Here is a 26,704-nt window from a genome sequence, read left to right as displayed (position 1 = left end):
TATACTGTCACCACAATAAAGCTTTTGTACTGTTGGAACTCCATTCAAGAATAGAGTTTCAACAGTACAAAGGCTTTATTGTTACTGTCTGTAATTGATTTCTTCATCAGCTTTCACTTTTTGGTAGTGGATAACAATAATTTGTTTTATCCTGATGCAGATATTGTGTTTATTCACAAAATAGTTGTAATAAATTTTTCATGAGCAAATTCAGCAAACTTTGACCATTTAGCTTCCACTAAATTTAGGACAGCTAAATTTAAAGCCTTGGTCCCACCAAATAATAAAGCCATAGTAATGAGCCACGTATGGATTTGTCAGTGATTATTCGAATAATGAACCACGTATAAAGCCTGGGTCCCACCAAATAAAGAAGGACGAATAATGAGCATGTTTTTTTTTTGCTACGAGAGGGTTTCTTCAACTATCGTGGGAGAATTGTGGCTCTTAGAGGCATTACCTTCAGTTAACGAGGCTCCTCTCTGAGCGTGGCACTAATTTCAAGATGTTCAAAATTTAGCAACAACAGCGTGGAGCAGTTTGTGTACGAGTTACTACGATGATTTAAAGGCATGTGCATGGTGCTTACGACTGGGCACAGTGATCAGCAGCTGAGCTGTAATCAAGTGCACACAAGTGATAAATTATTTAACGGGGTCATACTGTATACATTTTCAGCAGGCTAATATAGGTCACATTATGGTTTATTAACATAATACATATCGTGTACAAAAACCCCTACAGCTTTTTTGTTTTTAACTTTAAATAGAGAGAACCTGCAGCTCACAATGCCCCTTCACTCTTTATAAATGTTTCTGTGTGAATGTGGTGTGTCACACAAAGTGCAAACCAGCTCAGATGCCTCACAGAGCAAGCAGAAGTACAGATATGGGTGCTAGTGGTATGTACCATAGAAGTCACAGACGTCTTAATTATTTAACTTTGATCATTTACACTGTCTGCTTGGCGACAGTGGATTCAGTGCTCATTTGGAATCTTGAGAGCAGACGTGATCAAGAATGAATGCTTCAAATGTACTATCACGCCAATTCCAGCCCTGTAGAATTTGGGGTAACGTCCATCGTTGTGGTTCTCTGCGTTGGAGTCCATTGCCAAATCATGCCAATAACGTAAAGGTATCAGACATAATTATTACATTCTAGTTGTCTCGCAAGTGTTAGCCCCGTCCAACCACCTCTGTGTGTTGACATTTACCCGGGAGCTCAGGGGCTGTCAGACACGTTCGTAGCTGAACCATGTTCATGGACGTGCATTGGAGACAGAACTCATTCAGCTGACTAAGACAGCCACGTCAGCTGCACGCGAGCTGATTTAGGTCTTCAGCTGAAACACGTTTTCTGTTTAACACATTTACTAACAGATGCTCATTATAAATAGAATCACCTCTGTTCCCACTCACAGCCATGCTGCTGCCAACACTCCTGAAGCTCCAAGAAGCGCCATGAAGCTCCACAAAGCAAGTGGAATGAATGTTGCAGAACCACTTAGCCACTGGTGTTATGTGTAATATTTTATTTCAAAGGCGATTCAGCATCTTTTGTGCTCTATTCAGATTTTAATCATGTGACAGTAATTTCACAGCTCACCAGCACAAAAAATTGAATACAGTCAACCTGGTGCATTATTAAAATGGATATTCAGGGCCATATAAGAGAGAAAACTGACCCACCTTTTGTCAAAAAGTGATTAATGACCCTGTCAGCCAATCAGAATCGACTACGTCACTAAGCCCCGCCCCCTTATGACGTCACAGCCAATCAGAATCGATGACGTCACTATGTCCCGCCCCTAAGCCCCGCCCCTTATGACATCACACACAAAAAAGGGAATGCTGTATGTCACTCTGTCGTCGGAAAGGGGATTTTTAAACCACAAATTTCTGGAAACTTTGTGGAATTCCGGGGTCATCCAAGTCCCAGACAGAGCTCTCTGCTGCTGACTGTGTGTGCACGCCGCAGCTTGATTATTTTCATCAGCGCAGGTGCGACACAGAGTAAACACCAGTTTACCGTGGGGAGTTCTGTGTGGGAGGACGGGGAATTTTAGCCCCCGGGGTGGGTACACGATGGCTTTGATGAGCCCGAAATAAGTCCTGGGGTCTCGGAAATTTCTCTTGATAATTTCCGGATGCCCCGTGGGATATGTGAAATTTACGTTAACGTAAGGATACAGCGAGGTCACGTCGACGTAATAGACCCTCTCATCTTGCTTAGCCGTGTACCTCAGACGGGCCGCGCAAATCCGACCGCCGTATAAAGCGTCCCGAGGTTCAAGGGGCGCCGAACGCTCTCATCCCTCAGCCTCATTTCAAGCCAGTGATGCTCCCAAATTACGCTGAGGGTGACGCCCGGCATAGTCCGCAGAAAGGCTATTTTTTTCTGACACGCTGCGTGGAGCTCTCCAAATGAGGTGTTTGTGAGAGGGTTTATTTTGTGCTGTGTAAAACACCTTGCACACCCGTGGTAAAAACACCCGAGAAACTCCCACACTTTTATCTGGCCTTCAATCTGAGCATACCCATCAACATAATAACCTCCTATTTTTTTCTCGCCCCTGTTTAGAGCGTGATCAATGATAATGTTTTGCGTCTCAGCAACCCATTCTAACCACTGCACGGCCACGTCCGAAGCGCTGTTTTTAGAAAACGCTATGTAATACTCGCGTTTACATCGAGAGCATTTTTTTCTGTTATCACACACATTAACGAACTTACCGGCGGAAGGACGATACTTCGGCTGTTTATGCAGGCTGTAACAGGTGGGAGAGCGACACTTCTTGTTACATTTGCTGCAGAATACCGGGTTATTTTTCTCGTAACACTGCGTGGATTCACAAATTTTACAATATGACTGACAATTATGGGAGGCATGGTTATTGTACCCCTCAAAGCAAAACTTACATACATATTTCACTCCCAAAAATCTCTTTAAATCGATGATTCCGTAAAAATGATTATTAAACAGAAAAACGAAAAGAGCTTTCTGCTGCGCCAGTATTCCTGTCTGGAATTTTGTCAGCTTTCTCTCCCCTTCGGCTCTGAAAAACACCACAATTTTACAACCCAGAACGTTTTCAAATTTTCCCACCTGCTCTAACGCTACCGGCGTAGCTTCCGTTAATCCGACGCTATTTTGTAACGCCAGCCCGCGCTGCTCCGCCTCGTGCGTAGTCAGATGAGGATTCAATAACTGAACGAGGTTTATCGCGAAACATAAACTGTTGTCAGGATTATACACGATATTAAGGCATTTGGATTTTTTCCTCAGAACCTCGTGATGGAAGAGGTCATCTATTCTGCGCTTCCCTGCGCCGTTCTGGTTGCGGATGACTTGGACCACTAATTCCAGAGACTCGTCGGATAAAACGTTGGAATTCGATTGTATCAATCGTTCTAACAGATTTTGGAAGCCCGTCACATCGCCAGCGTCGTTATATGAGTTGATCAAAGCGGCCTCGTTGTAGACTGAGTCCCCACGAATCTCCATTTGGATAAAGTCCCCGACCCTGGCGTGTGTTAAAGCCTTTTCGACCGAGTTATGAAGAGCCCCTACGACGTTACGGTAAAATTCCGCGTAGTCAGGAATTTCGTCGGCGCGCTGGAAATTTAGAGGCAGCCTGATTTCGATATTGTTAAAAGCAGGTCTCCTGATGACGTTAGCAGCCCCACCGCCCATCATGGGAGAGTGTCGGCTGGGCCCCGGGCATGCATCATCCCCGTCTTCCATCAAAACAGAGATTGCCGCGTTTATCGGGGTTAAACGAGCTCTGTTTAAAATATCTTCTCCGTGCGCATTGCGCGGGGAGGGACTTCTTAAAGGTGAAAAAGCGCGAGCATCGTTAGGCGTTTGATTTAATTCATCCAACGCGGATTGGACGTGAGGATTAACTTCACACGCGAGGAGGTTTACGGCATTATTTAGTGGAGTCAGGCGTACCTGGTTCAACGCCGCGGGACCGGACTCGTCTGGAGGCGGGGTGTGCGGGGGGTCAGGGGGCTCTTCAGTATCAGACAGGGCCGTCGAATTTATAGCGTTAATCGCAGAAATGATGTAGGGGTTAATTTCTTCCGATTCTCGTTCAGCCGCTAAATTGTTAAGAGCCTCATTTAACGGTGTTAAATGAACACGGCTTAAAAGTCTCTCTCTGGACTCGATGTTATTTCGAGGCGGCGAATTTAACGCCTCGGGTAATGGGCCATCTGCTCCAGGAGCGCTCCCTGCTGAGTCGATTATTGAAGCGTTTAAATCCAATACACGTCCGAAGTTATTTTCCCGATGTGAATTCTCTCCTTCCATCTTTTAAAATCTGTAGCAGGAAGAATCTACCTCAAGAAATTCAATTAATATACCTCTTCAAAATGAATTCCCCCGTTCCATCGGAATAAGAGAAAAAATAAAAACAGACTACACATTTTCAAAAAAGTTGCGAGATGAGGTTAATCCCAGCTCAGAATATCTTCAAGCCTTGCGTGTCGGTGGAAAATAGACGGTCTCCCTCCACCGTGTGCTGAAAAAAAAAAAAGAGAAAATCGTTAGTTATTAAATATTTAAAATAAATAAATACATAAACTCCGACTCCTTACCGTGTACATCCGTGGATCGTTTTACGGTTCTCTCCCGCTGACCTGCTTCTCCATGGGCTGTGACAGAAAAAATCGAGTTATTCCAGAGTTTTAACCGTGATTTAATTTCGATCGCTGTACTTACATCTGCGTGGTGAAGTCGGGGCTTCCAGCCTTCGAACTTCTTCAGGGGGCTCTGACTTGATTTCTAGAATTAACATAAATAAATGAATACAAAGCAGTACCCTCGCAAGCTGATATTCTGTAATATTTCAAATATATTACCGAGGACGGGTCCGAACGCGCTCTGGACCGTCTGCGTGGTTTTGTCTAAAAAAAAAAGAAAAAAAAAAAAAGACAGTTTCAGACGGCGTGCATCATTTAAAAACACTCATTTCTATCAAAACAGATTACTTAAATCACTTACCCTGAAAGCTGATGCGGTTTTCGCACTCTGCTCGAAGACAAGAAAACTTAATTAAACAACATGGTTTTTCAGGATTTTTTTCCGCAAATTTATTCTATTTTATACCCATAGCAGGGGGTCCAGGCATCTTCACTCTTCACCGGTCGTAATGAAAATGCTCGGTGACTCCTTCCCAGGGACGTGAGCGAGCCCAAAGTTTGTTGATTTTTTCGGGTTCATCACCTCGGGGCAGGATCTCCGATCAGCAGCTGTCCAGCAGCCCGTGATCGATCGGCTAATATCTTAAAAGAAACTGCATCTGGCGTGAGTGAGAAGGAGCTTTGTTTTTTCAGCCGTCAAAACATGCGTGACGAACGACCCCGTTCTCAGGAAATTGGAGGTAATTAAACATTCAAGCTTGAACCAAAGATTCAAGCTTCTCTACTATGTTATAAAAGACCATCCGGCGTGACAGCCCCGCTCCGCAGGTCACACACACACACACACACACACACACACACACACACGCAGACACAGACACAGCTAGCATCTGCAACAGGTATTACAGCCGTGGGGTCATGTTTCCGCGAGCGGCTCTATGCGTGGGTATTTGACCGTCTTGCTGCAAAGACTTACACCCGAGAGAGACGGCTATTTGTTTCCCTTCTTTAATTTACGAATTAAGAAATATTAAAGGGGTATTAAAATATTCGTGTTTAATCACTAAATTGAAGAAAACCTCCCATAATTATGCATAAGATACGGTATTTTTTATTCCTTCTTTAATTGAGGCATTAAAAAACCATAAAAGGAGGCGCTTTAATTTAAGAATTAAAAATATTAAAGGGGTATTAGATAATAAACACTGATTTATGTTTAATTATTTCAGAATTAGTTAATTCTTTAATACATTAAAAAGATCTAGGTATTTTTAATCATTCTTTAATTCATGAAATAAAATGACATTAAAATATTAGACCCGGGTGGGAGGGGAGGTGGGGCGTGGAGGCGGTGCTTGGGGTGGGGTTAGGGGAGGAGCTTGGGGGTGGGGCTAGGGGAGGAGCTTGGGGGTGGGACTAGGGGAGGAGCCAAGGGCGGGGCTTAGGGGTGGGACATAGTGACATCATTATGACAGGCTGTGACGTCATAAGTGGCGGGGCTTGGAGGCGGGACATAGTGACATCATCGATTCTGATAGGCTGTGACGTCATAAGGGGGCGGGGCTTAGTGACGTAGTCAATTCTGATTGGCTGACAGGGTCATTAATCACTTTTTGACAAAAGCTGGGTCAGTTTTCTCTCATATATATTACCATAATACAATTTTCAACACATTAAAGGACACTTTTTTTCATCTTAATCACTGATGAGGAGTAAATAGACCTCATTCTTGACAACTTAAAAGACACTGTAGAACCTTCAGAACCACTTATTAAAAGATTTAAGTGAATGCATGTATACATTTGAACCTGGATAAATACAACCCCTGGCAAAAATTATGGAATCACCGGCCTCGGAGGATGTTCATTCAGTTGTTTAATTTTGCAGAAAAAAAGCAGATCACAGACATGACACAAAACTAAAGTAATTTCAAATGGCAACTTTCTGGCTTTAAGAAACACTATAAGAAATCAAGAAAAAAAGATTGTGGCAGTCAGTAACGGTTACTTTTTTAGACCAAGCAGAGGAAAAAAATATGGACTCACTCAATTCTGAGGAATAAAATATGGAATCACCCTGTAAATTTTCATCCCCAAAACTAACACCTGCATCAAATCACATCTGCTTGTTAGTCTGCATCTAAAAAGGAGTGATCACACCTTGGAGAGCTGTTGCACCAAGTGGACTGACATGAATCATGGCTCCAACACGAGAGATGTCAATTGAAACAAAGGAGAGGATTATCAAACTCTTACAAGAGGGTAAATCATCACGCAATGTTGCAAAAGATGTTGGTTGTTCACAGTCAGCTGTGTCTAAACTCTGGACCAAATACAAACAACATGGGAAGGTTGTTAAATGCAAACATACTGGTAGACCAAGGAAGACATCAAAGCGTCAAGACAGAAAACTTAAATATGTCTCAAAAATCGAAAATGCACAACAAAACAAATGAGGAACGAATGGGAGGAAACTGGAGTCAACGTCTGTGACCGAACTGTAAGAAACCGCCTAAAGGAAATGGGATTTACATACAGAAAAGCTAAACGAAAGCCATCATTAACACCTAAACTGAAAAAAACAAGGTTACAATGGGCTAAAGAAAAGCAATCGTGGACTGTGGATGACTGGATGAAAGTCATATTCAGTGATGAATCGCAAATCTGCATTGGGCAAGGTGATGATGCTGGAACTTTTGTTTGGTGCCGTTCCAATGAGATTTATAAAGATGACTGCCTGAAGAGAACATGTAAATTTCCAGTCATTGATGGTATGGGGCTGCATGTCAGGTAAAGGCACTGGGGAGATGGCTGTCATTACATCATCAATAAATGCACAAGTTTACGTTGATATTTTGGACACTTTTCTGATGTTTGAGGATGATGAAATCATTTTTCAAGATAATGCATCTTGCCATAGAGCAAAAACTGTGAAAACATTCCTTGCAAAAAGACATTGGGTCAATTTCATGACACAGGGTCAATGTCAACGAGCAGATGTGATTTGATGCAGGTGTTAGTTTTGGGGATGGAAATTTACAGGGTGATTCCATAATTTATTCCTCAGAATTGAGTGAGTCCATATTTTTTTCCTCTGCTTGGTCTAAAAACGTAACCGTTACTGACTGCCACAATCTTTTTTTCTTGATTTTTTTATAGTGTTTCTTAAAGCCAGAAAGTTGGCATTTGAAATGACTTTAGTTTTGTGTCATGTCTGTGATCTGCTTTTTTTCTACAAAATTAAACAACAGAATGAACATCCTCCGAGGCCGGTGATTCCATAATTTTTGCCAGGGGTTGTAATTTTGACCCTGTCGGGATTAGAGAAGATCCAAAATAAATTCACACTTCTACACCCAATTCTTGTTTTTGTAAAGCCATTAATGATGTATGCTGTACAATAATTACACTCCGGCAAAAGAACGGTTCAAAGACATCATTAAAAGCACGACCTTGCCATGACATTCATGTCCATGATGAGTGTATGTATGGTGCACCTGGAAAGTATTGACAGCATTTCAGTTTTTCCACAGATTCCAGCCTTATTCCAAAATGTAGTAATTTTTTTCCCCTCAAAATTCTACTCACAACACCCCATAATGACAACATGAAAGGTTTTTTCCCATTTTTTTTCTGAAGTTTTTGCAAATTTATTAAAAATAAAAAACTAAGAAATTGCATGTACGTAAGTATTCACACACTTTGCTCAATATACTTTGTTGATGCACCTTTGGCAGAAATTACAGCCTCAAGTCTTCTTGAATATGATATCACAAGCTTGGTGCACCTATCTTTGAGCAGATTTCCTCATTCCTCTTGGCTGCACCTCTCAAGCTCCAAGAGGTTTGATGGGGAGCGTCAGTGCACAACTATTTTCAGATCTCTCCAGAGATGTTCAATCAGATTCAGGTCTGTGCTCTAGCTGGGCCACTCAAGGACATTTAGTGTCATCCTGAAGCCACTCCTTTGATATCATGGCTGTGTGCATAGGGTTATTGTGCTGCTGAAAGCTGACCCATTGCTCCAATCTGAGGTCAAGAGCGCTCTGGAACAGGTTTTCATCCAGGATGTCTCTGTACATTGCTGCATTCATCTTTCCCTCCTGACTGGTCTCCCAGTTCCTGAAGGCAAAAAAACATCCCCACAGCATGATGCTGCCACCACCATGCTTCACTGTAGGGATGGTGCTTGGTGGTATTCACCCCAAAGAGTTTAAACTTTGTCTCATCAGACCAGAGAATTTTTTTCTCATGGTCTGAGAGTCCTTCACGTGCCTTTTGGCAAACTCCAGGTGGGCTGCCATGTGCCTTTTCCTCAGGAGTGGCTTCTGTCTGGCCACTATACTATACAGCATGATTTTTTCTCAGAAAATGGCATACGTTTATTCACATGTATGTGTTGTAAGAAAAACATAAAATTTGACAGGTGCATTGCATTTGAAAACAGTGAGCCACAAATTCAGGTACCATTAAAAATCTACTTGTATTGTCTCAGAATTATGTTAGATAGGATCACAGCCTTAGGTAAGCAGAAATGGTATTTAAGCCCATATGCTGCTCTATTTGAGATGTCAGATTAAAACTGCAAAGCTAATTAGTTTGATCAATTGTCAAACATTCCCTTATTTATTGTTGACAACATTAAGTACCTGATCGCTGTGTTAAAGGAGAGACTGTGGCCTTGAGAAGTGAATGTTAGGAGTGATATCCATACACTGCTCCACTTGACATGTTTTTTGTAGCACATGCAAGTCTGGTTAGCTCAAAGGCAAAGGTTCCATAAAGCAAATGGTTATTCCCAGTGTATAAATGTTCACCCAGCTGTTAATGTAGAAATTTATGCAAAATATACAATTGTCTAGTCCTGGCCTTTAATATACATTTACTCATTTATGATATTGAGAAAAAAAAAAAAATTGAGTCCAAGGCTTCCAAATATACACAACTCATTTTACTGCTAACAGCATATTTTAATTCTGGCATTCATGGCTAAATAAGCTACGATTGGCCGTATCAATGAAAAATTCTCAACGGTAATTTGAAGTGGAGATTGTAGTATGATGAACAGTAAACAGCTTAACACTAGTCACTAGTCACATGTCTTCAAAGTGAATCATCTAATTAATGTTCAATGAACTGGCCACTTAGTTTTGACTGTGTCACAGGGACCTTGTCTTTCTGATGTCATCCATTTATTTTTAACATCAGGCACTCTCAGATGGCCCGTCCACACTTAAGTCTTTGGATGCTGCCATGCACATCTGTTTGTGTGTGAGTGACCTCCGATGCCGGCTGAGTCCGTGACTCCATGAAAACGAGCTGCCACAGGGGAGGCACACGTAAGGTTTTTCTCCCGTGTGCACACGCTGATGCTTCGTCAGTGACTTGTACTGTGTGAAAGTTGCACCGCACTCATTGCAAATGTACTTCTCTTTCTTAATATGAACATTCTGTTCATGTTCCCTCATATTACCCACCTGTGAAAAGCCTTTCCCGCACACTGGGCAAAGATGTGGTTTCTCTCCTGTGTGGGTCAGATCATGAACATTCAAATCCCGGCGAGAAAAAAACCCTTTGCCGCAGATAAGACAGGTGTACGGTCTCTCTCCTGTGTGGCTCCTCATGTGTCTCCTCAGTACTTCTGAGCGCGTGAAGCAGGTCTCGCATACAGTGCACCTGAATGGTTTTTCTCCTGTGTGGGTGCGCATGTGGCGCCGGAGTTTCGAAGCCTTGAAGAAACACATTCCACACTGTTGACAGCTGTGAGGTTTTTCTGGCTGATCCTCGTGCGTCTTCTCATGGGATTTGCAGTGACCCAACTCGGAAAAGCATTTGCCACAGACTGTGCAGGTGAACGGCTTCTCACCGGTGTGCACCCGCTCGTGTCGCACAAGTTTGTTTAGTTTACTGAAGGTTTTCATGCAAAATGAACACTGATGAGGCACCCTGGGTTTCTTTGAGTGTGTGCGCCTGTGCCTCTCTAACCTCGACGGTCTATTAAATACTTTCCCACAGTCCAGACATGGGTGCTGGTTGGTCCGATTGTGTATCTTCTGGTGTTGAACCAGTTTCTCTCGTTCTTTGAAACTCTTATCACAATGTTGGCACTGATGTAGAGTCTTTGGCGTCTTCATGTGTACATGTTTATGCCTCTCTAGCTTGGATGGTCTGTCAAATGTCTTCCCGCAGGTGGGACATGGATAACATTTATCCGAAACGTAGCTCATTGGTTGTTTGGAGCTCTCTGGCACAGCGTCAGTTGATACATCACTGGAATCTGACTCTGAGATCACCATCACGGTGACTTCACCTGTACCTGAGAAAAAGAAATAATTTCACAGAACAATCTTGAATGTGAATACTTTACTAACATCAGTGGGAAAAAAAAGACTCACAATGGTGTGACACAAAATGACTAAAATCAACACTATGCACACTGATATCCATACATGTCCCATTTGTTAAGATTGCAGAAAGTTTCCACAACATGAAAATATGTAGTGTAATTTATTATTTTTATTAAACTTCACTACACTACATAATTGTTTCTTGATATGATACAATATGAATACAAGACATTTTAATGCCAGGTGTAAATGGGGCCTATGAGGAAAAACCTCATCTTGACCACATTATTTCTTTGTGTGCTCTTGTGGCATGAATTTTCCTTTTCCTTTTTAACTTCTGGCACTCTCAGATGGGCCACCAAAACTTACGTTTTTGGATGCGTCAATGCACATCTGTTTGTGCATGTGTGACCTCCGGTGCCGACTGAGTCCGTGACTCCATGAAAACCTGCGACCACATGTGAGGCACACGTAAGGTTTTTCTCCCGTGTGCACACGCTGATGCTTCGTTAATGACTTGTACCGTGTGAAAGTTGCGCCGCACTCATTGCAAATGTATTTTTCTGACTTAATATGAACATTCTGTTCATGTTCCCTCATATTGCCCAACTGTGAAAAGCCTTTCCCGCACACTGGGCAAAGATGTGGTTTCTCTCCCGAGTGCGTCAAATCATGAACATTCAAGTCCCTTTGAGAGTAAAATCCTTTCCCACAAACAGGACAGGTGTACGGTCTCTCTCCTGTGTGGCTCCTCATGTGTCTCTTAAGGCCTTCTGAGCGTGAGAAGCAGCTCTCACATACGGTGCACCTGAATGGTTTTTCTCCTGTGTGGGTGCGTAAGTGGCGCCGGAGCTCTGAAGCCTTGAAGAAACACATTGCACACTGCTCACAGCTGTGAGGTTTTTCTGGCTGATCCTCGTGCGTCTTCTCATGGGATCTGCAGTGACTTGACTCGGCAAAGTGTTTGCCACAGACTGTGCATGTGAACGGCTTCTCACCGGTGTGCACCCGCTCATGTCGCACAAGTTTGTTTAGTTTACTGAAGGTTTTCATGCAAAATGAACACTGATGAGGCACCCTGGGTTTCTTTGAGTGTGTGCGCCTGTGCCTCTCTAACCTCGATGGTCGATTAAATACTTTCCCACAGTCTGGACATGGGTGCAGGTTGGTCCGATTGTGTATCTTCTGGTGTTGGACCAGTTTCTCTCGTTCTTTGAAGCTCTTATTACAATTCTGACACTGATGTAAAGTCTTAGGTTTCTTTGTGTGTATAGGTTTATGTCTCTCTAACTTCGACAGTCTGTCAAACGTCTTTCCGCAGGTGGGACAAGGATAACCTTTATCCGAAATATTGCTGACCGGTTGGTCGGAGTTCTCGGGCACATCAGCAGCTGATGCATCACTGGAATGTGATTCTGAGATCACCTTCATGGTGACTTCACCTGTACCTAAGAAAAATAAATAATTTCACAGAACAATCTTGGATGTGTTTATGTTCCAAAATAATGTTAGCTAAACAATGGTCTACAATGCTTACGAAAGGACTCTGCACACATCCTGTTCCTTAATACTGTAGCGATGTTCTACAACAGGAAAACATGAATAATAATAAAAATAATACATTTAATAACTTTGTTAACCCAACTGTTTAAAACTGTTCAATTTTGAAATCAATTCATCCAATATTTCATGGCCTCAAGCAAAATGGGATAAGCAAAAATAAATCAGTTTTAGAAATAAGCACTGAATGATCTCTTGAGGCAGAAATCGTATCACCTGAGACAAAAAGTCGTACAAAAATCAGAATCATATCCCACCAATCTGTTATCAGTTTAAATCCCGTCAACCATTCCAAACCATGTTTTCAAAGGCTGTAGAACATCCTTTTCAACCCATATTTTACAAAATGTATCCCCAATATCAGACAAGAACCCACTGCTAAAAACTACTGAAGTACCAAAAAACTGTTTGCTGTAAACAGTGTATATTTTGCTTATCATCATTAATGAATAAAAACTGCATGATATAAATGAAAAAAGTTAAGCTATTGTTTATGCTGAGGCAACAAAATAACTGTAAACTGTAAAACAGTAAACCACATTTATTACTCCATTTTTCATTTCATATTGATTTTTTATCACATTTATTTATTTTTCAGTTTACATGCATTTTCATCATCTTCATTCCTTCCACCCTCAACGTTGCTTACCTGTAGCAATTTTACATTGTAACAAATGACAATGACGATAAATGACGAATACATGGAAAATGATCAACTGAATAAAATCACAAACTGTCAATCTTTTAATTTTACATTTTTTTTTTATAGGTACAAAAAGAGCTGTGAAGAGCTGGGGCAGAATCTCTGACTTTTTTCACAGTGAATTCTGGTGTTCCTCAGGGATGTGTTCTGGCTCCTACAATGTTTAATGCTTGCATGGACTGGGTGTTGGACAAGGTCATGGAAGGCAGTGGCTTAGGTGCCTTTCTTGGCGAGGAAACCTTGACTTAGTGGACAATGCTGTGATCTTTGTGGAATCTATGGATACCCTGACTGCAGCACTTGAGAAGCTTGAGTAAGGAGTCAGAGTATCAGAGTTTATGGCGGTTTTGGATCAATATTAAGATCCATGGTTTCAATAAATTCCTACATTTAGCCATCAGAAGTGTATATGTGTTGAAAGTGTCGAACTTGGAACATTCACCTATCTCAGCAGTGACATACTTGTCTCTGGGTCCTTGGCCTGGGATAAGATTAAAGAGTCATGAGGTCACCGGGCAGAAGTCTGTGGCAATGTAGATATTCTTGCAGAAGAAGCACAGTCCTCCTTTGATGGAACGTTAATTATAATATGGCCATGGAATGTGTTTCTCTGAGCATGATCCAGTATGAAGGTGCTTCAGCATTGGGGATTGTAGCAATTTGAGAAGGCCAAGGAAACACCCGCATTTCACCTGGCTGCACCAGATAGATGGTTACTTTTTAAGGCAAGGATGGACTGGTTTTCTGCCTACGTGGTTGCCATCCAAGACTCAAGGCAGTTCTGTAGTGTTGTGGAGGCAATGACATGCGGCACGAGCACATGCTTTCAGACCTGACCCTGTCTTTTTTTTAACATTCCATTTTTCAATTCACATACATTTTCAAACCTCCAGGAAAATTTTGAAAAAACTATTGCAAAATGAAGCCATTTCCTGCAATTGAGCAGTCTCAATGCAACCTGAAGATGGATGTACAGTGGGGTAAAAAAGAATTTAGTCAGTCCCTGATTATGCAAGTTCTCCTACTTTGAAAGATGAGAGAGGTCTGTAATTTTTATCATTGGTACACTTCAACTATGAGAGACAAAATGAGAAAAAAATTCCAGGAAATCACATTGTAGGATTTGTAAATAATTTTTGTAAATTATGGTGATTTGGTCAATAACAAAAGTTCAACTCAATACTTTGTAACATAATCTTTGTTGGCAATGACAGAGGTCAAATGTTTCCTGTAAGTCTTCACCAGGTTTGCACACACTGTAGCTGGTATTTTTGCCCATTCCTTCATGCAGATCTCCTCGAGAGCAGTGATGTTTTGGGGCTGTCACTGGGCAACATGGACTTTCAACTCCCTCATCAAATTTTCTATGGGGTTGAGGTCTGGAGACTGGCTAAGCCACTCCAGGACCTTGAAATGCTTTTTACGGAGCCACTCCTTCGTTGCCCGAGCTGTGTGTTTGGGATCATTGTCATGCTGGAAGACCCAGCTACGTTGCATCTTCAATGCTCTCATTGATGGAAGGAGGTTTTGGCTTAAAATCTCACAATACATGGCCACGTTCATTCTTCCCTAACATGGATCAGTTGTCCTGTCCCCTTTGCAGAAAAACAGCCCCAAAGCATGATGTTTCCACCCCCATGCTTCACAGTAGATATGGTGTTTTTGGGATGCAACTCAGCATTCGTCTTCCTCCAAACACGACTAGTTGAGTTTTTACCAAAATGTTCTATTTTGGTTTCATCTGACCACATGATATTCTCCCAATCCTCTTCTGGATCATCCATATGCTCTCTGGCAAAACTTCAAAATCTTGCTTGTTTGTTATTGACCAAATACTTATTTTCCACCATAATTTACAAATAAATTATTTAAAAATCCTACAATGTGATTTCCTGGAATTTTTTTTCTCTTTTTGTCTCTCATAGTTGAAGTGTACCTATGATGAAAATTACAGACCTCTCTCATCTTTCTAAGTAGGAGAAATTGCACAATCAAGGACTGACTAAATACTTTTTTTACCCCACTGTATTTTTTTTTTTTTTTTAGCAATATCAACCTTGCTAATTCTTTTCCTTCCTGTCATGCAACCTGCCATATAGGACAGCATATTCTTGCAGATATCTTCCATATTCTTATGTAGATTTGGTGTTTTGGGTGCTGTGCACAATTAGCTTAATCCATCCATCCAACCATCCATTTTCTACACCACTTACTCCAATGGGTCACAGCACAGCTGAAGCCTATCCCAGCAGTCATAGGGCGAGTGACAGGGTACACCCTGGACAGGACGTCAGCCTGTCACAGAACCACACATAGACAGACACATTCACACCGACACTTATGGTCAATTTAAAGTTCCCAATTCACCTAAAGCCCTGGTCCCACCAAATAATCAAGGATGAATAATGAACCAAATAACATGTTTTTTTTTTTTTTTTTTTTGGTACAATTCCAGTTATTCAACAATCGTGGGAGAATAGTGGCTCTGAGAGGCTCTTAGGGGCAGAATATTTGGCTAATGATACTCATCTCTGAGTGTGGTGCTAATTTCAAGAAGTTCAAAACTTGGCAACAACAGCGTGGAGTAGTTTGTGTGCGAGTTACTACAAGGACAAATGAGGATTTTAGAGACATGTTTGTGGTGAGGACGAGGCTGTTAAAAGCCTATTATCCGAGCACCTGGCGGCTACAAGGACAAGACAGGCTATTTTGGCTCTGCCCTCTTGCGCACTTCGGCGTGACAATCCCACCTGCTTTGTGCACTGGACACAGTATATAAGATAATTATTCTGTCGTGGATTACTCATTTTCTGTCACAGTCTGGCAGTTGAAAACACTTCTAACCACTTCTGAAATCACAGAGGACCATTTCATCTGGACACTTTTTCCCCCTCTCTCTGTGTCTCTCTCTCTCGTGTGCTGAGGTGGAGAACATATTTGGAAAAGCCTAAAAGGTAATTATTTGTAATGTTTACATTGTAATAGCTTAGTAAAACAGTTGCATGTTCATTCTTTCTTTATAAGCAGCTGTAAAAGTATGTTTATGATAGATTTAACATCTGGTTATAATGGATCAGATAAGCTCCTCGCTCCTGTGTGTGCACTGATGCACTGACTCGCACTCAAGACGAGAATTTATGCAGAGCGCAAGCTTGCAAAAGAGCAATTTTGCAGACAAATACAAAGTTAAAAGTTGGATCAAGCTTGGTAAAACAGTTGCATGTTAATTCCGTCTTTATAAGCAATTGTAAAGTATGTTTATGACATCTTGTAATAATGGATCAGATGAGACGCACTCTGTGCCCGCTGACACAATGACTTGCACTCAAGGGAGAAGAAGAGCGATTTTTCAGACATTAACAGACGAACACAAAGTTGAAAGTTGAATCAGCCATGGAAGAAATAAAGCCAGTGAAGAAGCGCATTTAATGTCTCTGGAACACAGGTGAACTGCAGACTGGTGCACGGATGCGCACACCAGACAGACTGTGCAGGAGCATCTTTTTTTGGACTACCTTTAAAAACTGTGACAACATCTTGAATGGATGCTGTGAATTGAAAACCCACACTTTAAAGGGACCATGTGTGGGAGGGCTGGAGGGTTGGACCAAACCCATACCTAAACGTGCACCAATGTAGCGTTACATGGCGCTACATGGATCATATGTGGCTTGACGTGGATCATATGCGGCAACATAAGCCATTCAAGGCTGGACGGGTCTCAAATGACAAGTCAGTCATGGCTCACTAGAGGCTGATACCTGGCACATGTGAGGTACAAAGAGGCACATAGAGGTGCCTTAGTAGCGGATACGTGATAGCTTAAAATGTGGATCATTCTTCGAATAATAATAATAATCGCTGACACACCCATGCGTGGCTCATTATTCATGGCTTATTATTCAGTGGGACCAAGGCTTAACATGCATGTCTTTGGATGTGGGAGAAAGCCAGAGCACCTGGAGGAAACCCATGTGACCACTGGGAGAACATGCAAACTCCACACAGAAAGACAGCAGGTGGGAAGCAATCCCACAACCTTATTGCGGTGAGGCAACAGTACTAACCACTAAGGCACTGTGCTGCCATAATTAGCTCCTAACATTTAATTTTGTCTTTACCTTTTATGCTTTTCATTTTAATTAGCACAAGCATGCATATCCTATATAATCACCCTAAGCAAGCAAGCTAATTGTTCAGAATTTGAGCAACTTTATCTTGGAACTGGAAATGGCACAACTTTCTTTCTTACGTGCAAACCCCATAGCTACTGTTAATATCCTACTGTATACAGCACAAAACAATTATTCTGCATATTTATCAATATTCACTTTCAGTGTAATGTCTATGACGGGGTGGCCAATTTCGGTCCTCGAGAGCCACCTTCCTGACACTCTTAGTTGTCTCCCTGCTCCAACACACCTGAATTCAGTGAAAGGCTCATTTAAAGTCTGCTAACGAGTCTTTCATTGGATTTAGGTGTGTTGGAGCAGGGAGACAACTAAGAGTGTCAGGAAGGTGGCTCTTGAGGACCGAACTTGGCCACCCCTGGTCTATGACATCCCCCACCCCCACCACACACACACCAAACAAAAAGGGAACTACCATCACAGCACGAGTGTTATGAAATTTAGAAACTGAAAAACATACTTTACCTGTGGAAAGTTCAACAATTATAATAACTTTAAATAACAATGTATTCTTAGGGTTGTTTTCATATTCTGAATCTAAATGATGTGTTCTGTGGAGCTATATTTAGTGATGTCTTGATCCATTTGTTTTGTTTTTTTGCATTTCCATACCATCTAAACTTCTTCTGAGTTGACATTGTATTTTCATAGATACGAGGTCTATTAGAAAAGTATCCGACCTTATTATTTTTTTCAAAAACCATATGGATTTGAATCACGTGTGATTACATCAGACATGCTTGAACCCTCGTGGGCATGCGAGAGTTTTTTCACGCCTGTCGGTTACGTCATTCACCTGTGGGCAGTCTTTGAGTGAGGAGTCGCCCACCCTCTCGTCGATTTTTTCATTGTTTAGGAATGGCTCAGAGACTGCTGCTTTGTTTGATCAAAATTTTTTCAAAACTTTAAGGCACAACTGAGTGGACACCATTCGATAAATTTAGCTGGTTTTCAGTAAAAATTTTAACGGCTGATGAGAGATTTTGGTCTGGTAGTGTCGCCGTAAGGACGGCCCACGGTGCCTGATGGCGATCTGCGCTTCGAGGCGGCAGCGTCTCGCCGTTTCAAGTTGAAAACTTCCACATTTCAGGCTCTGTTGACCCAGGATGTCGTCAGAGAACAGAGAACTTTCAGAAGAAGTCGGCATGAGGAGTTTATTCGGACATTCCATTGTTAACGGACATTTTGTAATGAAAGAATGTGCGGGCAGAGTCGCATGTCGGGCTGGACCCGACCGCGGGGGGTCGCGACAGGAAAAACACCTCCATTGGAAACCTTAACGGGCAAGTTGGAACATGCCCAAGCTGTTAAACAATTTCTCAGTTACTCACTTGTTGAAAGGCATCAAAAGCCGCCTGAATTTTACAAATGGTTTTCAACACGGAGGTGTTTTTCCTGTCGCGGCGCACACAGATTTGCCGAGTCGTCACGGAAACGACTCGGCGAATTTGCGCGCATGTCTTTCATTAAAAAATGTCCTTAAACAGTGGAATGTCCACATAAAGTCCTCATGACAGCCTCTTCTGAATCTTCTCTGTTCTCTCACGACGTCCTGGGTGAATTAAGCCTTAAATTAGGATGTTTTCAGGTCGAAACAGGCCGACGACGGCGCCTGGAAGCGCTGCACGACGTCCCGCACTGTGGGAAGTCCTTACACCGACAGAAACACCCCATAATCTCTCATCAGCCGTTAAACTTTTCACCGAAAACCATCTTAATTTCTCGAATAGTGTCCACTCGGATATTCCTCACAGGTCCAGAAAAAAATTTTGATAAAGCAACACGCGCCGTCTCCAGCAGCGTGTGAAACAAAGGAATTCAGCCGAGAGGGTGGGACCACATCTCACTCAAGGCCTGCCCACAGGGAAATGACGTCACCGACACGCGTGAAAAAACTCATGCATGCGCACGAGGGTTCAAGCATGATTGGTGTAATCGCACGTCATTCAAATCCATATAGTTAAAAAAATAAATAAAAGGGTCGGTTTATTATCTAATAGACCTCGTATACTTGCACAAAGCACATCTCGAACACATTAAAATAAATCCAATGTGCATGGTTGACAGTTTAACAGCGATTTCATGCCTTAAAGGACATGTCGCACCGAAATCATAACAATTTCAATTTAGGCTGTTAGTGACCATCCAATGATCCACTGGGATTACGTTGTGCACTTCTGTGACCGGTTTCAAAGTATACGGCATTCACAGCAAACAGCTACAGAGGCGTCAGAAAACAAAGTACTCATGACTACTCGGTGTTTTCCGACAGGTGATGTAGCTATTAGAAGCATTCCAGCGTGTGCTTCAATGGAATGTAGCTGTTAATGTTAAGAACTGAGGTACAGATCGATTCATTCCAAAGCTGACATAAGTGTGATGTTGCGTTATGATGACTAATTTTTAAGTGATAACTGTTCATTTTGATGCAGTCACAATAAAAGCTGCAGCTCCGAGAAGGTTTATATGCACCTGCAGCCACGAGTCTTAAACGCAGCCTGTCAATAATGATCTCTGCTCCAAGTTCAGCTTTGTGCATGATGAGTGTTGTTACAGTTGAATATATAAGTTTGGGCACGCCTGATGATTTCCATTATTTTCCTTTATGAATCATTGGCTGTTTGGATCAGCAATTTCAGTTAAATATATCATATAGCAGACAAACACTTATTTGAGAAGTGAAATGAAGTTTATAAAATTTACAGAAAATGTGCAATAATTCTTTAAACTAAATTAGGCAGGTGCATAAATTTGGGCACCCCAATAGAAATAATAAATCAATATTAGTAGATCTTCCTTTTGCAGAAATCACAGCCTCTAAACGCTTCTTATAGCTTCCAATGAGAGTCCAGTATCTGGTTGAAGGAATTTTGGACCATTCTTCTTTACAAAACATCTCAGGTTTGTTGGTTTCCGAGCATGGCCAGCCCGCTTAAAATCACACCACAGATTTTCAATAATATTCAGGTCTGGGGACTGAGATGGCCATTCCAGAACGTTGTACTTGTTTCCCTGCATGAATGCCTTAGTAGATTTTGAGCAGTGTTTAGGGTCGTTGTCTTGTTGAAAGATCCAGCCCCGGCGCAAATTCAACTTTGTCACTGATTCATGAACATTGTTCTCAAGAATCTGCTGATATTAACTGGAATCCATGTGACCCTCAGCTTTAACAAGATTCCCAGTACCCGCACTGGCCACACGGCATGATAGAACCACCTCCAAATTTTACTGTAAGTAGCAAGCATTTTTCTTGGAATGCTGTGTTCTTTTTCAGCCATACATACCGCCCCTTGTTATGTCCAAATAACTAAATTTTAGCTTCATCAGTCCACAGCACCTTATTCCAAAATGAAGCTGGCTTGTCCAAATGTGCTTTAGTATACCTCAAGCAACTCTGTTGTGGTGTGTACAGAGAAATGGCTTCCTCTGCATTACAGCATCATACAGCATCTCTTTGTGCAAAGTGTGCTGTATACTTTAACGATGCAGAGAAACACTATCTGCCACAAGATCATGTTGTAGGTCTTTGGAGCAGGTCTGTGGGTTGACTATGACTGTTCTCACCATCCTTCGCTTCAACTTATCTGAGATTTTTCTTGGCCTGCCACTTCGGGCCTTAACTAGTACTGTGCCTATGGTCTTCCATTTCCTCACTATGTTCCTCACAGTGGAAACAGACAGCTGAAATCTCAGACAGCTTTTTGTATCCTTCCCTTAAACCATGATGTTGAACAATCTTTGTTTTCAGGTCATTTGAGAGTTGTTTAGAGGCTCCCATGTTGCCATTCATTAGAAGAAATGCAAAGAGGGGAAACATTTGCAAATGGCCACCTTAAATACCCTTTCTCATGATTGGATTCACCTGTGTAAGGAGGTCAAGGCTCAATGAGCTTACCAAACCAATCTTGTGTTCCAATAATTAGTGCTAAATATATTCAAATCAATAAAATGACATGGGTGCCTAAATTTATGCACCTGCCTAATTTTGTTTAAATAATTATTACAATGCATACTTTCTGTAAATACTAGAAACTTCATTTCACTTCTTAAATATCAGTGTGTTCATCTGCTATATGATATATTTAACTGAAATTTCAGATCCAGACAACCAATGATTCATAAAGGAAATCACGAAAACTGTATCAATAAAATCTAAAAAAAAAAAATTACATTTGCTGCTGGGGAAAAAAAAATCTCATCAGCTGCAAAGCGCACACATTCACACACAGCAAGCTTCGCAGCACACATACACATTCCCGCTCCAAATGTACACTCTCTCAAAGTTAAATCTTGCCACAAACACAAAGGGTTAAAATCCTGAACATGCCAGACTCACCGTGTTACAGATTTAATTCCAAATGTAAACTCCTCACGATCAAAGAAGCATGTGCGCGAGATCATCGTCTGTAACTCCGCCTTTAGTTCTGACAATTGTAGCACGTAAAATAACGCCCATTAACCTCCTGGAAATAACGTATTCTTATATACAAATCCATCTCCGTGTCCAGGCAGCCTGTTAAAAACGTGTCAGATGTCCCCACATCCATGTCCACAAGCTTCAGTAAATCAGCATCCACACAAACATCACATCACCACACTTTAGGTTCCAAAATCATACACTCTGAAAAAGTTAAGAGTTTTGGGGTGAAGTGGTCATCTCCTGTCTGTAAATCCTCTGTAAATCTGATCTATCACTTTCAAATGGCAGCTCAGAAGCTTCATTTTTGGATGGAGCAGGTTCGTTTCCCACAGTCTGTCATTCATCGGATGTTTCTGCTCATTCTAAAATGTGCGTCACACGCCGAAAAATGCCGAGAATTGTCAAGTGACATGTTTTCTGGAATGCACCTGCCAACGCTTAGAGTGAGAGGAATAAACTACATCAGCGATCACTAATTATTAGCATGTGTGCGCGGAGAGACTTACAATCATGAGTACTTTCATGTTGTCTTGCTAACTGGGATGTTAAAAGCCATGCGACATGTCCTTTAAAACAAAACACCTTCAATCCAAACTTTAACTTGTCCTCAGAGATTTTCTTGCTGCATTGGACAGCTGTTAATTGAGCCTGTTCCTAAACATTTAGAGACGTCACTCATCCTCATTGCTTGGGCCCCAAATTTGGAGTGCAATGTGAGCACAGGAGGAATTTAACCTTCTTTCTGTCAAAATGTATGTCACACATGGGTTTTCAGGTCTCACAATGTCATCCTTATGACTATTCCCAAAGTATGGACTGACAGGCAAGAACACCTTCATGTTTTCAGCATCATCTGTTTGGAATACTTTCCTGAATAAGATCAAACTCCAGAACAAAAAAAAAAAAAAAAAAGCCAGAGTCTCTTGCAATCTGTAAATGATTTGATTGATAATACTGTGTTTCCTGCATTGTTTTTGGATTTCATTTTGAGGTATCTATTGTTTGTTATGATACTGATATGAGTCTGAGACTGTAGGAAATGCTGCCATTCTTGTCCAGGTCTCTTGGGAAAGGGGAAAAAAAAAAAAAAAAAGATTTTAATCTCACTGGGACTAACCTGGCTAAGTAGAGAATAAATAATTAAATAAAATAGCACTCATTACAATGAATGTAGTTACCAAATTAGCAATCTTAATGATTAGCTGCTGCAGCCCTTGGTACTCACATCCCCAGAACTCAGGAGCGACTTTGCAATTACCTCATCTCAAACTGATTTGTCACTTAAATACATGATTAAAATTGCAAAAAAAAAGAAAAAAAAAGAAAAAAGAAACAAATACTTACTTTCATCTGAGGACTCTGTTTTAACACCTGCTGCAGCTTCTGGTCCCATGATTCTTTTGTTGAAGTCTATTACATACAGCACACACACAGAAGAATTGAGAAATCATGTCAGCATTACAATATAATGATGCTCTTTAAGTAAAGGTTGTAATACGGCAAAATGCCAGCAGAATATATATCAGGACGTGTTGATGATCTTCAAGACACTTCACCCCTCATCCCAAAACCCTTCTTCAGTTTTTGAAACTTAAATACCACACTGGTCTGAATAGAAGTTGATATTTTTCCCCGAAAAACATATTTGAAAATCATGGGGTGTCGCAGACTACACTTTTGAATGTCATATATCTGCAGCAATAGATGACACTAAACAGTGGTGAATAGCATGAGCTGAATTCACCAGACTTGTCTATTGTAACTGTTATGGTCTCAGATACAGTTCACACTTAAGGTGCCCAAGCAGGGCACTTGTCTGCATTTTAACACCCACAATTTATCCACACAAGTTAAACCAAATCACAACAAGAACCAGCAGTCAACATTTATAAACAACACATTAAATCGCCATTATTTAGGGCCCCTTGACACATAACACGTAAGACGAGAGTGCGGTGTGCACGAACACAGTGCGAGCAGCTGGAACATGTTGCACCACATCGCACCACTGTTGTGGAAAAAATTAAAACCAGCTGGAACGTGTTGCACCACATCACATCGCTGATGTGGAGAAGAAAAAATACATGCCACCTGCAGGATGTGAACCTGCAATTTACAAAAGCTCTGATTAACAGACAGATACTTTACCACTGAGCTACCATCACTGTCTTATAACAGGAGCGTAAAATGGCTAAAATCAAGTAGGAGAAAAACTATTTTAAAAAAAAAAAGAAAAAAAAGAGAAATTAGATTATACAGACGAAGAGGAAGTCTTTAATTTTCACCATAATAACTGACAAAACAGCATTTGTTACGGCGTATTTTTGGTGATACGTGACTGAAAGTGGCATATTTGCCATACTGTTGCTCTTAGTCCTGCAGCATGCTGGCTCTGTGTGGTCAATGTGACACGTCGTGTGCACTGAGCCGTCCATTTCAGCTGAAAGGCAGGGCTCCTTGGGCTGTGTGCGCTGTCTTCCCTTCTGTACATATCAGCTTGTCATGCAAGTGTGCACAGCCCCCCCCAAGGTGGGGCGTGTGAAACACACACACACACACGTGTTGTGGGGGGGCGCAACACACAAGCACAGCACATTTGTTGATGGGGGAAGCCGACACTCTGGCACACCATGTTTTGCTTGGCAAGTCCACAGTTGTGGGTCACTTAGACAAATTTCACCTCAAATTAGACCTCAGTGCTGCTTTTGATACTGTGACCATAAAATTTTATTGCAGAGATTAGAGCATGCCATAGGTATTAAGGCACTGCGCTGCGGTGGTTTGAATCACATTTATCTAATAGATTACAATTTGTTCATGTAAATGGGGAATCTTCTTCACAGACTAAGGTTAATTATGGAGTTCCACAAGGTTCTGTGCTAGGACCAATTTTATTCATTTTATACATGCTTCCCTTAGGCAGTATTATTAGAAAGCATTGCTTAAATTTTCATTGCTACGCAGATGATACTCAGCTTTATCTATCCATGAAGCCAGAGGAACACACCAATTAGCTAAACTGCAGGATTGTCTTACAGACATAAGACAATGGATGACCTCTAATTCCTGCTTTTAAAACTCAGATATAAACTGAAGTTATTGTACTTGGCCCCACAAATCTTAGAAGCATGGTGTCTAACCAGATCCTTACTCTGGATGGCATTACCCTGACCTCTAGTAATACTGTGAGAAATCTTGGAGTCATTTTGATCAGGATATGTCATTCAATGTGCATATTAAACAAATATGTAGGACTGCTTTTTGCATTTACCGCAATATCTCTAAAATTAGAAGGTCCTTGTCTCAGAGTGATGCTGAAAAACTAATTCATGCATTTATTTCCTCTAGGCTGGACTATTGTAATTCATTATTATCAGGTTGTCCTAAATGTTCCCTGAAAAGCCTTCAGTTAATTCAAATGCTGCAGCTAGAGTACTAACAGGGACTAGAAGGAGAGAGCATATCTCACCCATATTGGCCTCCTGTTAATTCTAGATAGAATTTAAAATTCTTCTTCTTACTTATAAGGTTTGAATAATCAGGTCCCATCTTATCTTAGGGACCTCATAGTACCATATCACCCCAATAGAGCGCTTCGCTCTCAAGACTGCAGGCTTACTTGTAGTTCCTAGGGTTTGTAAGAGTAGAATGGGAGGCAGAGCCTTCAGCTTTCAGGCTCCTCTCCTGTGGAACCAGCTCCCAATTCAGATCAGGGAGACAGACACCCTCTCTACTTTTAAGATTAGGCTTAAAACTTTCCTTTTTGCTAAAGCTTATAGTTAGGGCTGGATCAGGTGACCCTGAACCATCCCTTAGTTATGCTGCTATAGACTTACACTGCTGGGGGGTTCCCATGATGCACTGAGTGTTTCTTCTCTTTTTGCTCTGTATGCACCACTCTGCATTTAATCATTAGTGATTGATCTCTGCTCCCCTCCAAAGCAATGTCTTTTTCCTGGTTCTCTCCCTTAGCCCCAAACAGTCCCAGAAGACTGCCCCTCCCTGAGCCTGGTTCTGCTGGAGGTTTCTTCCTGTTAAAAGGGAGTTTTTCCTTCTCACTGTCGCCAAGTGCTTGCTCACAGGGGGTCGTTTGACCGTTGGGGTTTTTACGTAATTATTGTATGGCCTTGCCTTACAATATAAAGCGCCTTGGGGCAACTGTTTGTTGTGATTTGGCACTATATAAATAAAATTGATTGATTGATTGATCCAGCTCGAAAGTGGTTGCCGCTCACTATTTTCATGCTGACAGCACGAATGACCACATATTTTCTAAGTGTCCAGTGAGCGGTGTTAGATGTTTATGTGTGTCACCTGGAATTTGGCCAACACCTGCTGCGAGAGGGTTTGAATGGACTCTCTGTCTTTCTGCCGTTGGTGTGCGCGAATAGTTGTAGCGACACCTGTACGAGGTGTTAGAGGCAGCTCTGATTTTTAACGACTGGCATGCAATTCCTCCTTTGTGCGCTAGTCAGCTTCAATCATGTTACAGTGAGGAAAATAAGTTTTTCAACACCCTGTGATTTTGCAAGTTTTCCTACTTAGAAATCATAGAGGGGTCTGAAATTTTCATCTTAGGTACACGTCCACTGTGAGAGACATAATCTAAAAAAAAATTCCAGAAATCAAAATGTATGATTTTTTAAATAATTTATTTGTATGTTACTGCTACAAATAAGTATTTGAACACCTGTGAAAATCAATGTTAATATTTGTTACAGTAGCCTTTGTTTGCAATTACAGAGGTCAAATGTTTCCTGTAGTTTTTCACCAGGTTTGCACACACTGCAGCAGGGATTTTGGTCCACTCCTCCATACAGATCTCCAAATCTTTCAGG

At 41.5% G+C, this 26,704-nt stretch overlaps 1 protein-coding gene across 4 annotated transcripts; it reads right to left on the bottom strand.

Annotated features, from left to right (window-relative positions):
- Positions 1–8,636: 8,636 nt before the first annotated feature.
- Positions 8,637–23,278, bottom strand: LOC117526181 (zinc finger protein OZF-like). Of its 4 annotated transcripts, none has more exons than XM_034188221.1 (3): positions 23,211–23,278; positions 12,353–12,441; positions 8,637–10,962 (listed from the first exon to the last, which is right to left on the bottom strand). In XM_034188221.1, exon 3 carries the CDS (start codon positions 10,940–10,942, stop codon positions 9,851–9,853), a length of 1,092 nt encoding a protein of 363 aa, XP_034044112.1. In that variant the 5' UTR covers positions 10,943–10,962; positions 12,353–12,441; positions 23,211–23,278; the 3' UTR covers positions 8,637–9,850. The 4 variants fall into 4 exon arrangements, with proteins under 4 accessions (XP_034044112.1, XP_034044111.1, XP_034044110.1 ...); XM_034188220.1 differs by having other exon boundaries at positions 11,363–12,441; positions 23,211–23,272; XM_034188219.1 differs by lacking the exon at positions 12,353–12,441 and having other exon boundaries at positions 23,211–23,276.
- Positions 23,279–26,704: the final 3,426 nt, after the last annotated feature.

Source organism: Thalassophryne amazonica, chromosome 15 (genome assembly GCF_902500255.1).
Source record: "Thalassophryne amazonica chromosome 15, fThaAma1.1, whole genome shotgun sequence".
In the NCBI taxonomy this organism is placed as follows: domain Eukaryota; kingdom Metazoa; phylum Chordata; class Actinopteri; order Batrachoidiformes; family Batrachoididae; genus Thalassophryne; species Thalassophryne amazonica.
Note: the sequence above shows the minus strand (reverse complement) of the source record. Positions and strands in the feature narration are given on the sequence as shown.

Bases quoted from the DNA above. Each gene is read 5' to 3' on its own strand.
- LOC117526181 (XM_034188218.1), bottom strand. From the start codon at position 23,259: ATGGGACCAGAAGCTGCAGCAGGTGTTAAAACAGAGTCCTCAGATGAA. The intron at 12,442-23,210 runs GTAAGTATTTGT...TATTTTTCTTAG, and splicing joins AACAGAGTCCTCAGATGAAA to GTACAGGTGAAGTCACCATG.